The following is a 12,545-nucleotide window of genomic DNA, read 5'->3' on the forward strand; positions in this document are numbered from 1 at the left end:
TCCAAAAATGGACCTGAGCTTCCGTAGTTTTGCCTTCAGGTGTATGTCATCACTGATCCTGTGGACCCACCTGATTAAAGTGTAAAGGGCAGACTTGCACCCCATTCTTTTCAATCTCAATTGTAAACTATATTTTACTATGCTGTTGATCGAGATATTGGTAGAACTTCAGTAGTTCTTCCTCACCATGTGGCCAGATGAAAACGCATCATCAACATAATGTAGCCTGCAATTGGTGTAATGGTGCGCTGTTTCTTAAAATGCCTCCATGAAGGTGTCTGCTGCATTAGGCAAGACGGGGGAACCCATAGCTAAACCATCATTCTGTTCATAAAATTCCCATTTCCACCGTGCATTTAACTTTGTCTTTTCCGCGTAGTACCAAAGTCTCGATCAGAAGACATGTAGCTATGACCAGTCAATAAAAACTTGATTTCAACCCTTATTATATCTATCTGAAACAAGCAACATTAAAACCATAAATATCATACAATTTTTGTTGTAGTTATCACACCACAAAATGAGTTCCTTCTCGTGAGTTAATCCTGAAGCCATGAGCTTTAATACACAGGATATCACTTCATTATCTCCTCGACCAGTTAGGCCTTCGTGCCACATGCACTTCAATGATGTTCCTGCATTGGTATGTATTCCCAAGTTACGATTTGAGAGCTGTCATGAGTAAAACTTGCTGAGGTGTCAGCGTAGGTGTAAACATAAATTGTTGCAAATCTATGGACACAGTGCATGCCTCACTTAAGGGCATCTGTGAATTTGTAAAGTAGATTTTCATAAAGTCCTGAGGTGTCTTGGTGTGTTTGTGACAAGTTTGTGGTGTAGACTTGGCAATTCATTGGATGTTATTTTTGCCTGCATACTCACTTTATCGCATAGTTCACCCATCATTTCTTATTACTTGAAGAAACATTGCTGTAGAATTTTTTGAAGATGGTAGAATAATATTTGTAAGTAACTGAAGAAGCCACATATATTTCTCTAAAATAAGTGTACATGTGGCTTACATTTAAATCAAGACTGAAATATTCTTTACTTGACTTCCTTTTGCTGTTTCTGAGGAAACTATTGACACATTCTGTGATTTGGTTCACATTTTCATTGTCGAACTTCTTTTATGAGCTCGAGAACTTGGAGTGTGTCTTCTACAGTCCTTGCACAATGTTCCTGTCTTTTGAAGTTTCACTGTGTCACTGCAATTCCTCTTACGCTCGTCAGATGTTTTGTGAACTAACTAAAAGGAAATCTTTGTGGTACTTCCAATCTTTTCTATGTTACTGATCTTGGCTCTTACAACAGCTTCCATGAAAAATTTGACATTGCACAATTTTGGACTTTCAGCATTTCCAGTCTTCAGTTTTGATAATAGACTGACATTGTTGTAGCTATATTGTAACCATCACATTTTGTTATGATCATGTACAAAGGAAATCCACCCCAAAAAGTTCTTTGATCCTTGCCTCCTGTGTAAGCATTAGAATTAAACCTTCTGAGATGTGTAATAAACTTTTGATCATTGTAAGATGAAATGAAATGCACACCTTTAGCGTGTAGAATGTTATATTCCAAGTGATATTGGCGAGGTACTGAAATTTTGCAAAAACATGTAGGACAAGATATATTGAGGAGCACTACTATCATTAGCTGTTGCCAGGATCAAAATGGCAGCTTAACTGATAATCATGCTGTCATTTAGTTTCGATGACAACTTCATTATTTCAAAATATCTACTTATTATCCATATTTTTGTACAGACCATTTGCCAACTGTTGTTTTTCTTTATTTAGATGGCCAGCTAAAAGTATTCATGGAGATAAATCACAGCAGGAGAGAGATTATGTATTAGCAGGTAAGGTCAACATCATTATTATTTAAGAATAATTGGAAATTGAACCCAGTTTTCAGTTTTGTGTTGTGTGATACATTGTAATTTGTAAAGTAGTCACATTTGTGCAATATGCTTGTCATCATTTTGAAATGCTGGATCCTCTGAGTTTGCTGAACTAAAATTTTATTCTTTGAAGTGTAGCTTGGAGTAAAAATCCACTCTAAATACACAAGTTTAGGGACTGGGTGTGTATTAAGTTAGCAAACTGTCTCAAAAGTTGGCAAGTCTTAATCTTCAGGGTTTGCTGCTTTTGCTAGTGCTCACTATTTGCTGCATTTTGTATGTGTTGAGTAGTATACACACAAATAAACAAGATCTGTAATTTGGAACAAAGAAGAAATCTGAATGTAATTTTCTAAGAATATTGCCATGTTCTACTTATTAAGGTGCCAGTGAATGACATGTCTTCACTATTTGGTGAGTAGCTCTCTCTGCATTCTCTATCAGCCCCACCCAAGGTTTGTCAGTATTGTCCATTTCTGTTATGTGAGAAGTAGAATTCAACATTTGATAATTAAGGTAATTAGCTCATACAGACAAATTACTAGCATTGACTATTAGCCAAACCTTTATTACTTTGCTGTTAAATTGAGAACAGTGGAAACCAGTAATATTTTAAAAGGAATATCTCATTTGATGATATTTTGCAACCACCCAGAAATCATTTTTATTGCAATTATTAAGAATTTTTATTGTACATAAAATTTCAATGTAATTGTGTATTTCCAGAATTTCGAAATGGGAAGGCAGCAATTTTGGTTGCCACAGATGTTGCTGCGCGTGGTTTGGGTAAGTACAGATAGATTACTCCAAAACATTATTCATTTTTCCATGTTTCAAAGGTAATTTTGCCATTGAAATTTTGGATGTAATGGATTTGGAGTACAAAATCTATGTATTCAACAGTGTTCGTAACTTTTATTTCTATTCACTGATAAGAAAGACAACACTGTTAGCTCAGGCAAATCACGCTTAATACAATACTAAAATCAAAGCAGTTCTTTTTATACACATGACTGTGAAAAATTCTAGTTAAAATTTTTCAGTGGTAATTACATACCATAATCATTTGTTTCATCCAGGGAGAAAACACTATACTCATAAATTGCATTAGTAAATTAAGAAGTACAGATAAAACACATTGAATAGTTCAGACACTAAGTAGTTGACAGATATGTAAAAAAGCTAGTAACATACTCTATCTTATTTATCTGCCTGTAAGTGACTTAGCACATAAACTGTTGTGTGAGTTGTTTCTTCTGCTCCTTACATAACATTCCATCAAGGAACTTTCATTGTCATCATTTATATTGCATTAGTGTATCTAATTACAGATAGTTCTGAATGCCATGAGGTTAATGCACTGTGTTCATGTGAGTGAAAACATTCTGTTATTTTCCAACATGGAGTAAAGTGTGTTGTTAGAAATCTGTGTTTCTTTTTCATCTGTGATTTCTATGTTGCACTATCATTCACATAATAGTACATTTTGACAGTTTTCAGTATGTTAGTATTTCTTCATCAGAGTTTACAGCTGAGAGGTTGATGTATAAAAGGGGAAGCTAAATTCAGGTAACAGCCAATCATCTCATGATGACATTAGCAGACAATGCTGCATTGGAGTGGTAATAAGTTATGTTATATGTAATATTCCTTAAAATTGATCATGCTATTTGTAGTTACATAAGCCATTTAGAACCCATATCTATAGAGGTTATTGGAAATATTACACTTAGCACCCATAACATATAACAGTAATAGTTCTGAAATATTTTATAGATTGTATACTGCACCCAAGTTCAAGGTGTCAAATTATTAGATAAAGCCGACCTGTTATTCCCTTAAGCCTGCAGTGAACGTGATAAATTTTAAAATATATGCACTACCAGTTGTAGCTTATTTATTGCCCGTGGTCTTTTTTAAAAAATAAATGTCCAAAATTTATACCAGGTGTTCTGTTGGAGGTGAAAAGACAAATTGTGGCAGTGGTCACCAGACTGGTTGACAAAATAGGAAAAGCTGATGCCCTGTAAACATTATTTCTTAGGATTATTCACGGTTGTTTTCATGCTTCAACATTGTACATGAAACATCTGACAGTGTTACAGCGAAACCCCTATTTATTGTTGATTTGACTGGATGAAATACAGTGTATAGAGGTGTGCTGGAAACTACTTAAACAAACAGCATTAATGGATCACTCAGGTCACACTAAATGGTGGTTTCACTGTTCAGCTAGCTGTTACTTTATCCTTAAGAGGGTCTCCCAAATTTTATGTCTTAAGAATCCCACAAGTATGTGAAATTCCAGTGGAGCTATTAGGTAAATCTATATTTTCCCCCCCGTAACATTTGGTGGAAGGAAACCATTGCTCACTAAAGATGCAAATGGAGTAATAGACATTCATTGAATTTGTGTGGAGCAATCCTCATTAATTTCATAGCTTTTAAGCTGAGTAGTGAAAAGTCCTCCACCAAGTGTGTTTCACAACTTAGTTGCAGTCGTGATAATAACATTCATTCAGCTTTTTGTAGTCCAGCTGTCATCTTGTAAGCATTTTTAATGCCAAGAAAAAATGTACTGGTGGGTGTTTGGTTTAATTTATGCCTACTGTGATGGTTGGAAAATGACAATGTGTTGTGATGAAGTCTATCTCCTTAATTAGGTTTATCAGATGCTAAAGATTACACATTTCCTTTGCTTTACACACTGCCTCACTTACAGAATATTACTCTGTAAATTTATATCGTACAGAAATTGGGCTTCTCAAGGCATGCCTTCATAATCTTCTGGGGCACCACAATCTCGATACAAGTAAGATGCTTGAGAGAGAACAGTTGTTTCGTATAGTACAGTTACAGTAAAGCTGTGGAAACAGATCAGGTGAATGGAAATCACCAAGTAGAGATTAAACCATGGTTCACAAGTAGAATGTACATACAACAAAGCTTTTAAATGTAAAATGGTAATTGGAGAAATGCAAGTGGATTTGGGTGAAGGGAAGTTCACAGTATTGGGAAGACAAAATTATGCAAAGGTGGAGTCAAATCAGGTGGTCAAAAAAGTGGATAGTGCAATGTCAAGACATCCTTCTCAGCAATGGACTGGTGATTCATTGCTGCTGAATAAGTTAATTCGTCGTCATATAACAAGAAATAATCACTAAAGATGAAGAGGTCAGAGTGCACTCATTTAAGTTAGTGTTTCAACATATAGAATTTATTAACTGTTTTATAGTTTCTTTGAATAACACCACAGTTACTTAAACTTTGTCAACAACTTCCCACTGATTTATCGTATTACAGCATGTTTTTTCCAGTTTTGAACAAATTGCATTATTTACCCAATCAGATTTTGAAGCTTTATATCAGATTTTATAAACCTATGCCACTGTAAAATCAGCAGTGTTATAAATTTTGCTACCCCTCTATATATTTGCAAAAGTTTTTCAGCCATTTAGTCTCTCACTGTGTGTGGGTGTGCGCGCGCTCACACCTGCCGTACTCAAACATGTGAGAGTATCTTCAATTCCAAAATCTGTCTTTTAAATTTAGAACATGTCAGTTACTCAATGCTGTTAATGTCTGTCAGCTCTTATGTGCCCTCTTCTCTGGTGCTTTGCTAGGGTACTAAAGATTTTCTCAAGTGTAAAGTAAATTACCCCAGCTATGATTACTGCGTATTTAGGAGTCATGGTGTTAGCAAGTGAGAGAATTCCTGTTAGCAGTGTGCTGTTTACTAGTAATGATACTTATCTTATAAAATTTTGTGTTTGCAGTTGAAAGTGCATGCCATTCATTGACCTTAAAAGCCAGCTATCACCTTCAAGCAGCATATTTCATTAAACTTCTTATGAATGAAAAGAATTTTTGAATAGATGCATTATATAATGCCAGAAAAAATTAGTATACACTTTTAGAAGTTTAAATTTCACTAAAGATTTATTGTTGCAACAGTGCATATGAAGTACATTCAAATGATCACATTTACAGGTCAATAGCACAGGCAGGTCTGAGGTTCCAGGTATCAACCTGTGCTGAAACACATTAGTACATGGTGTAGGCTCCATGGGTGGCAGTGTGGTCACTGACTCTTGCATCCAGTCAGTCGTACAATTGGGGGATACAATCCTAAGATATTTTATGCTATTCCCATTCAATAAGAGATTGTTGACTGACAAGTTGCTCAAGACACTTCTCGTCCCATCACATACCACTTATGCTCAATGGAGGGACATATTTGGATATAGTGCTGGCTGGGGAAGTTGCTGCATGTCTTGCAGGGGAGCATTATCCTGTTGAAACAATACATCACCTTCCTGTTGCAAGAACGCGTCTAACAACATTCTGCACCTACCGAGCCTTGGTTACAATCCCCTCCAGAAAAACCAAAGGTGAACGAGAGTTTCATCGTATCGCACCCCAGACCATAAGGGCTGGGGCAGCACCATTGTTCATGGATGAATGCATTCTATGTAACAGCATTCACCGGATCTACACTGTATACACAAATGACCGCCACATGCGTGCAGGCAAATCTGCTTTCATCATTGAAGACTAGGACGTGATGTTCCATCTTCCAGCTGAGCCAAGCATGTGATGCTGTGGCATGTGTGGAAGACGGGCTAGAGATGTGTGTGCCCATAGCCCCACTGCTAATAACCAGTTCACAGCATCTGGTTTGACAAGCCCTCTTACCTGTGCTATTTTGTAGCTATATGATCTGCCGCGGCTGCCCTTAAAATATGACAATCCTCGTGGGCATCTGTGCTGTGTGTATGTCCAGAACCTTCTCTACAGGCATGAGAATATTCACGTGGCCACTGTCACCATTGGTGCACAGTTGATGCAGCACACCCAACTTGTTTGATAATTTTCAGAAAGGACCATCCTGCCACTCAATCGGCAACAATTTGACCCCTTTTAAACTTGCTCAGTTGGCTGTAGGAAGCACGTGTGTGGGTGTCTGTGGCACTGTTGCCTGTTTGCTTCACCCATTTGCATCTCACTGATCCTTCTGGCTGTGAGAAGTTCGTATTAAAAGGTAGACATAGATGGAGCTCTGGTAACTATGCCACTATGCTATCTGTTGGTGGACAGTGTTGATACGAATGCCAGTACATTTACTATCACCAGGTGCCATATGCTCTCATTGGATCAAAATTGTCATCTTCCTTAAGTGTACTAATTTTTTTGTCTGGCAGTGTGTTACTGGTTACTTGGGTCAGTACCAGTATTGAATATTGAGTAACTATCTTATCATGCTAATTACAACAAATCTCTACGCATCTGTCAACACACTATATCCTCAGGCTGTGCATCTAAGAGCATCCATGATCCATGAGCGTCATAGAGGTCTCCTCTCAGAGTAAGTTAGTGACAGAATCAGTGAAACTGAATCAAGCATGCCTGTAGGAGCAGCGTAAGTTAATACACTCCGTTAGGGACATTACTTTTTAGTTTTGTGTCTTCAGATTTGCTGTTAGCAATGTTGTGGTGAAGTGTAAATGTTGGAGAATACCAAAATACAGTCTGGTAAGGGTGAGAAATGTACTGAGAGAAGTTCTGTCAAACTCGCATGTTACTGAATGAACCAATCGGAAGACAGCATAAGAATATAGTGCATAGCACTTGTAAAGCAGCCCTGACAAGGAAGTAATCGACAGAACAATCTGTTGGTGTTCATGGACATGCAGTTGTTGAGTAGCCTCTGATCACAAATATAAATTCACTGCACCATTTAGTGGGGCAAGTAATGCTGTGATTGGTCTGTGGAATTTGTTTTATGGAGGGTCAGTTCACAGTATATGAAGTTGCTCTTTGTGTCGGTGGGTATCTAGTGGATGCATAGGGAACACTATTGAGTGCACTGTAGTGGCACTGAAATAGAATTGAGGTGTTGTGATGCTCTTTTAGCTACACCTCTGATTTAGGATCAGATGATTAAAGCTTGATATGACAATCATGAAATAGTGTCTCATAGATCTTATTATTATATTTTTCCCTGAGACATTTAAGTGTTCTTCAGCTACGATTAATGGCTGAAGCAGAAGAAATTAATTAAAATTTGTATTGTGGCTGGGACTTGAACCCAGGTCTTCTTGCTTGCTAGGCAAAAATGCTAACCATTATACCACCATAGCAATGGTATAGTGAAGTGGAAATGTCGAAGAATACCAGATACTTAACCAAACCATAGCAATGTTATAATGAAGTGGAAATGTTAGGGAATACCAAATTTCAATTCATTTCTTCTGCTTCAGCCATTATTGTAGATAAAGAAGATACTTAAAATCTATACGGTCATCTATGGTACAGGACTTTCCCCATTACATCCAGCACTGGGGTGCTATTCCAATGCTGGAGAGATCTGGCAGTAGTGACAATGTAAGGGAAAATAAGTGGAAGATATGGATTGAAGTTTGTGTTGGAGAGGGCACTCAACTTGGGTAGTTCATGCAGGAATGTTAACCAGAGCTGTGGTGGTGTAATGGTTAGCAATACAACCTGGGCTCGAGTCCCAGCCGTAGCACAAATTTTAATTTATTTCTTCTTATTTAGTCATATCATAGAAATAGCGTCAGTTACATCACAAACAAATCTGATGAAGGTTCTGATAAATACTGTTCGCCATCCAGTAAGAACTTAGTGGAATGCCATTTTACAGACATGGTGATGTAACTGCAGCAAAAGGGAAGCATTCAGACTGATAATTAGACGGTTGATGTCTCATTAAAAAAAATGACAGAAATCGCCTGGAGACTTCTGGCCATGTGATGTATTTGAAACCCCAAATTTGGAGGTTAGAATTCTGTCACCTCAGGTATCAAAAGGGCAAGTACTATATGAATTGGAGTGAGCAAACCTATAGTGGAATTGTTGTAAGTTGATTACTGTTAGTCGCAGTGGGCTGGATGTGGCAGCTTCACGTGTCTACAACAATCAATAGCGTAATGCAATTTTGTAAACATCTCTGTGACAACACTTCAATATTGTCACAGCTATATAGGTGACTTGTTTTCACCTGCAGCCATTTGTGCTTCAGAGTTGAAAGCTGGCAACAGTGCTGCAAGCTCTTGGGGATCTTTCTATGCCATTTCGACTGTACCAGGTTGTATATGCCCCAGGACAATCTGGGAAAACCTGGAAATTTTTTAGTAGTCCAGCAATTTTTCATCATTTTAGTTTTCAGTTAAACTTTCATAATTTTGGCTGGTAAGAACTGATATTCGAACAAAGAATTTTACTGTATCCCACTACTGCAGAATAATCCTGCAGCAATAAAACACATAAGATAGAGGGAAAAGTGTAAGTTGCAAAGGAAATGCACCATTCACAACAGCAAAACACAGTGCATGAAGCGTCTGTCAACAGCAAAATGTCTCAAAGGATTTAGGACGAAGACAATGCAATACTTCATAACAAACTGCTTCTAATGAGCATGACATTATAATGTTTATATAAGGATCGTTTGAGCAAAAGCCAGTGGAGCTTGTGGGCATGCGCACTTGAGTCACGTAAGAGCAGCACATTCTCCCTCGTCTAGCTACTTGATATGTGGCAGTTAGCTGAATCAGCAGTAGGAACAAGCAGCCAGAAGACATGGAAAATTTTTCTGGTGCACCCAAGCTGCCCAATTCATGGATGCACCGAGCAATGCGATTTGCAGTGGGAGAGAGGTTAGAATGCATTCACATGATTAAGGAAGGTTGAAATATGTTATTAGTTTGTTTCTTCCTTTTTGGCAGCAAGTCGTTAATCGCCTTGCGGAAAAATGAAGTTATTTTTGTTGATTTGCTAAAGAAATTTGGCTTTTATTAATTTTTCCCGCACAGGCAGTCCGTTTATTTGAAACAAAGTGTTTCATTTCACACTGTTGGCTATTTTCAACTGTTTGCTAAATTTCAAATGCACGTTTTCATCTTCTGACACGTATGGCATTATACCATAATAAAGAACCAAACATGAAATAATACAGTACTGATACTCCCAAGACAATTTGAGTCCTGAAAACCACATTGAAAAGCTTAATATCAGGTTGGGGGCCTACTTCTTCATGAAGCTGGACATAAGAACATGTACTTGTAACCCAAATTATGCATTCCAGTGTGGTTTAAGAAATTCCAATGTTGTTGGAATATCTGATGTCCTGTTTATTTTGTTGCACAATATAAGATCTCTCAATGCTATTATGTACAAACATACAGGCTTCCTGTGTTATTGTAGCTGGGCACATGCAGTGACATTTCTTTTCCTGGTGCTCTCTGACAACTGCATTGCAGAAACAGTTGTGAATGTTGATTTGATGAGAGTTACTTTTAAAGTAATTTTGATTTTACACAAGATGAATTATGATACATTCAAGAATGTGCTTTGAATTTCTTAAATAATAGTGTGTTTGACTCTTTTATAACTTAACCCTTTGAGTGCCAGTCACTTAACAAGAATTTTGAGCCCAGAAAACTAGACATTGTCAACATTTAAAATTTTACTGGCACACAAAAACGTGTGTATTATTTGTGAAAGCTTAGCTTTTCTGTTAGTTAAACAATGTATGTTAATTTAAACCACTAACTTTTCCTACTGTTGTGTTCGCACTTCATAAATGGTGTTGCTATTGGCTGACCACATCATGTGTCCTGTGCTGTGAAAATCTCCTGTCATCAGCTGACGAGATCACATGACATGAGCCAATGAGCTATGATTGATTTACAAAAGCTCATTGCAATCTCACTCAATTACAATGCTTTGAAAACTAATGTGCTATGTGAAATTTGAGTACATGCTTTCGTAATACGAAAATATGCAGTGTACAGGTGCACCCTCAAAGACATTTTCAAAATCCTTTTTTGTTTTCTGAAGTGCCAAGAAGTATAAAAGCTTAACAATTCAAAATGATTGATAGGTTTTGTAGTTCCAAGGGAAAAGAATACTGTCACTTAACATAGAAAAAGTGTATTTTTAATCCAGTGAAAACCAGGAATTTTTTGTTGTACTTATATAAACACTGTGTACAAAAATTTGATATAATTATCACAGGAATGAAGTTAATGAAAAGCTTAAGTTTTAGTGTATTCAAATTAGTTGGTCACATGCAGTTTTGAATACATGGTGTTCGATCATAGCATGTGACTGCAAAATTTTTCATTTCCCATTGCCTTTTCTCATTTCTCTACCCAGTCAGCATTGTTCTGTATTGATTTTGGTTGTCTAGGTGACATTATGTGCCTAGATGGCATTTTTGATGCTGTCGTACCGCCCCCTGCCCCATCTACATGTGTCTGATGTAGATTTCAGATCTCATGTTCAGATGTTGTATTATTTCCCAAGTGTTTGCCTAAAGTGTAACTGAGGCAGAAAATAGGTACCAGCCCAACATATACTTCATTGAGTGTGGGCAACAGGCTGGAAACCACACGCAGGCTGGCCGGCTCCCCAGCCCTCGACGTTAATTTGGGGTTGGTAGCCAAGGACATTCCATCTCGACCAGTAGGTTGTGTTATAAAGCACTATAGTGTTACCGTCAATGGAAATAGATAATTTTCCTATGAGGTAATGACTCAGCTAGTCTCTTTGGTTGCCCTCTCTCCTTTTGACACTACCACTTCAGGGTTAAGAAGAGTCTTAAAGGCAGTAGCAAGTTGAATTTCTTACTTTCTTGTTGTACACAAGACTGTTTATTATTGGGGCTTAGTCTTATTTTTGTAAACAGTGTTCACTTTTTGTTTTTGTGTGACGCCACCCTTAGTTTTAAAACACTATTTGTCTGTCAGGTTATTCCTCTTAAAAATAAGTAAATGCATAGATAAAAACATCAACTTAGCAGGACAACACACACTTAAAAATGTATTACACTTTGCAAGGTTTTAGAGCCAGTGGCTCCTGTCAGAAGGGTTGATGAGAAAGAAAAAGTAATGGTTAGGTATAGGGAAAATGGTAGTCTTTCCTTCTCAACCTGTTCGGTAAGTCTCCCCAGGCCTGGGGTTCTGGGCGACTTCTGAATTCTTCCCCTTTTACTAAACTTCACCAGTCCTTTCCCCCCCCTCCCACCCCAACCCCTCTTCTGTCTCCAACAGCCCTTCTGCCAGAAAAAGGAACTACTGGCTCCAAAAGCTTGCAAACTGTAATACCTTTTTGTGTGTCTCCTCCCGCCGCCGCATGAGTAGGCTTCTTTTATCTATCCAATCACTTAAAATTTCAGAAATTGTTTTCATTGATAGATTGTTTCTTCTCACGCAGAAGTGGAGGTGGTATGTTAAGTCTTTCAATTATTTTGATATGATGGGGAAAAGAAATGGATATAGGAGATATATTGCACATGAATTTAAAGAAGTTACTATTCTCAAAGAATGAATATGTATCAACATCACATAGGGGCATTGTTGGATTTTGTGTATTTAAATTATTGAGCCTAACAAAAATTAATATTATCAAATATTTGTGTTCGGAAAATGTTACAAATTGTTCAATATGGAACAGGTTTAGTCATTTGTTAAAGCTCTGTTCGTGAAAAAAGTTAAAATCCTTGGTTTCAAGTAAATAAGGAGTATAAATTAACTCATTTGTGATAATACCATTTTTTATTGTGTATACTAACAGTTGTTAAACACAGACGAATAGCGGTCTTGAGAGTGATTAAGTA

At 37.3% G+C, this 12,545-nt stretch overlaps 1 protein-coding gene and 1 non-coding gene across 2 annotated transcripts in view; one reads left to right on the top strand and one right to left on the bottom strand.

The window, feature by feature from the left end:
• Positions 1–12,545, top strand: part of LOC126356303 (uncharacterized) — a 46,231-nt gene that overhangs the window by 20,424 nt on the left and 13,262 nt on the right. Inside the window, exons 10-11 of the mRNA XM_050007249.1 lie at positions 1,803–1,864; positions 2,633–2,692. Coding sequence (XP_049863206.1) covers positions 1,803–1,864; positions 2,633–2,692 — 122 coding nt within the window. The remainder of the gene's footprint in view (positions 1–1,802; positions 1,865–2,632; positions 2,693–12,545) is intronic.
• Positions 7,974–8,046, bottom strand: Trnaa-agc (transfer RNA alanine (anticodon AGC)). Its single transcript has one exon. It is a non-coding gene; the product is annotated as a tRNA-Ala (tRNA).

The sequence above is a fragment of the Schistocerca gregaria genome, chromosome 3 (genome assembly GCF_023897955.1).
Source record: "Schistocerca gregaria isolate iqSchGreg1 chromosome 3, iqSchGreg1.2, whole genome shotgun sequence".
Classification (NCBI taxonomy): Eukaryota; Metazoa; Arthropoda; class Insecta; order Orthoptera; family Acrididae; genus Schistocerca; species Schistocerca gregaria.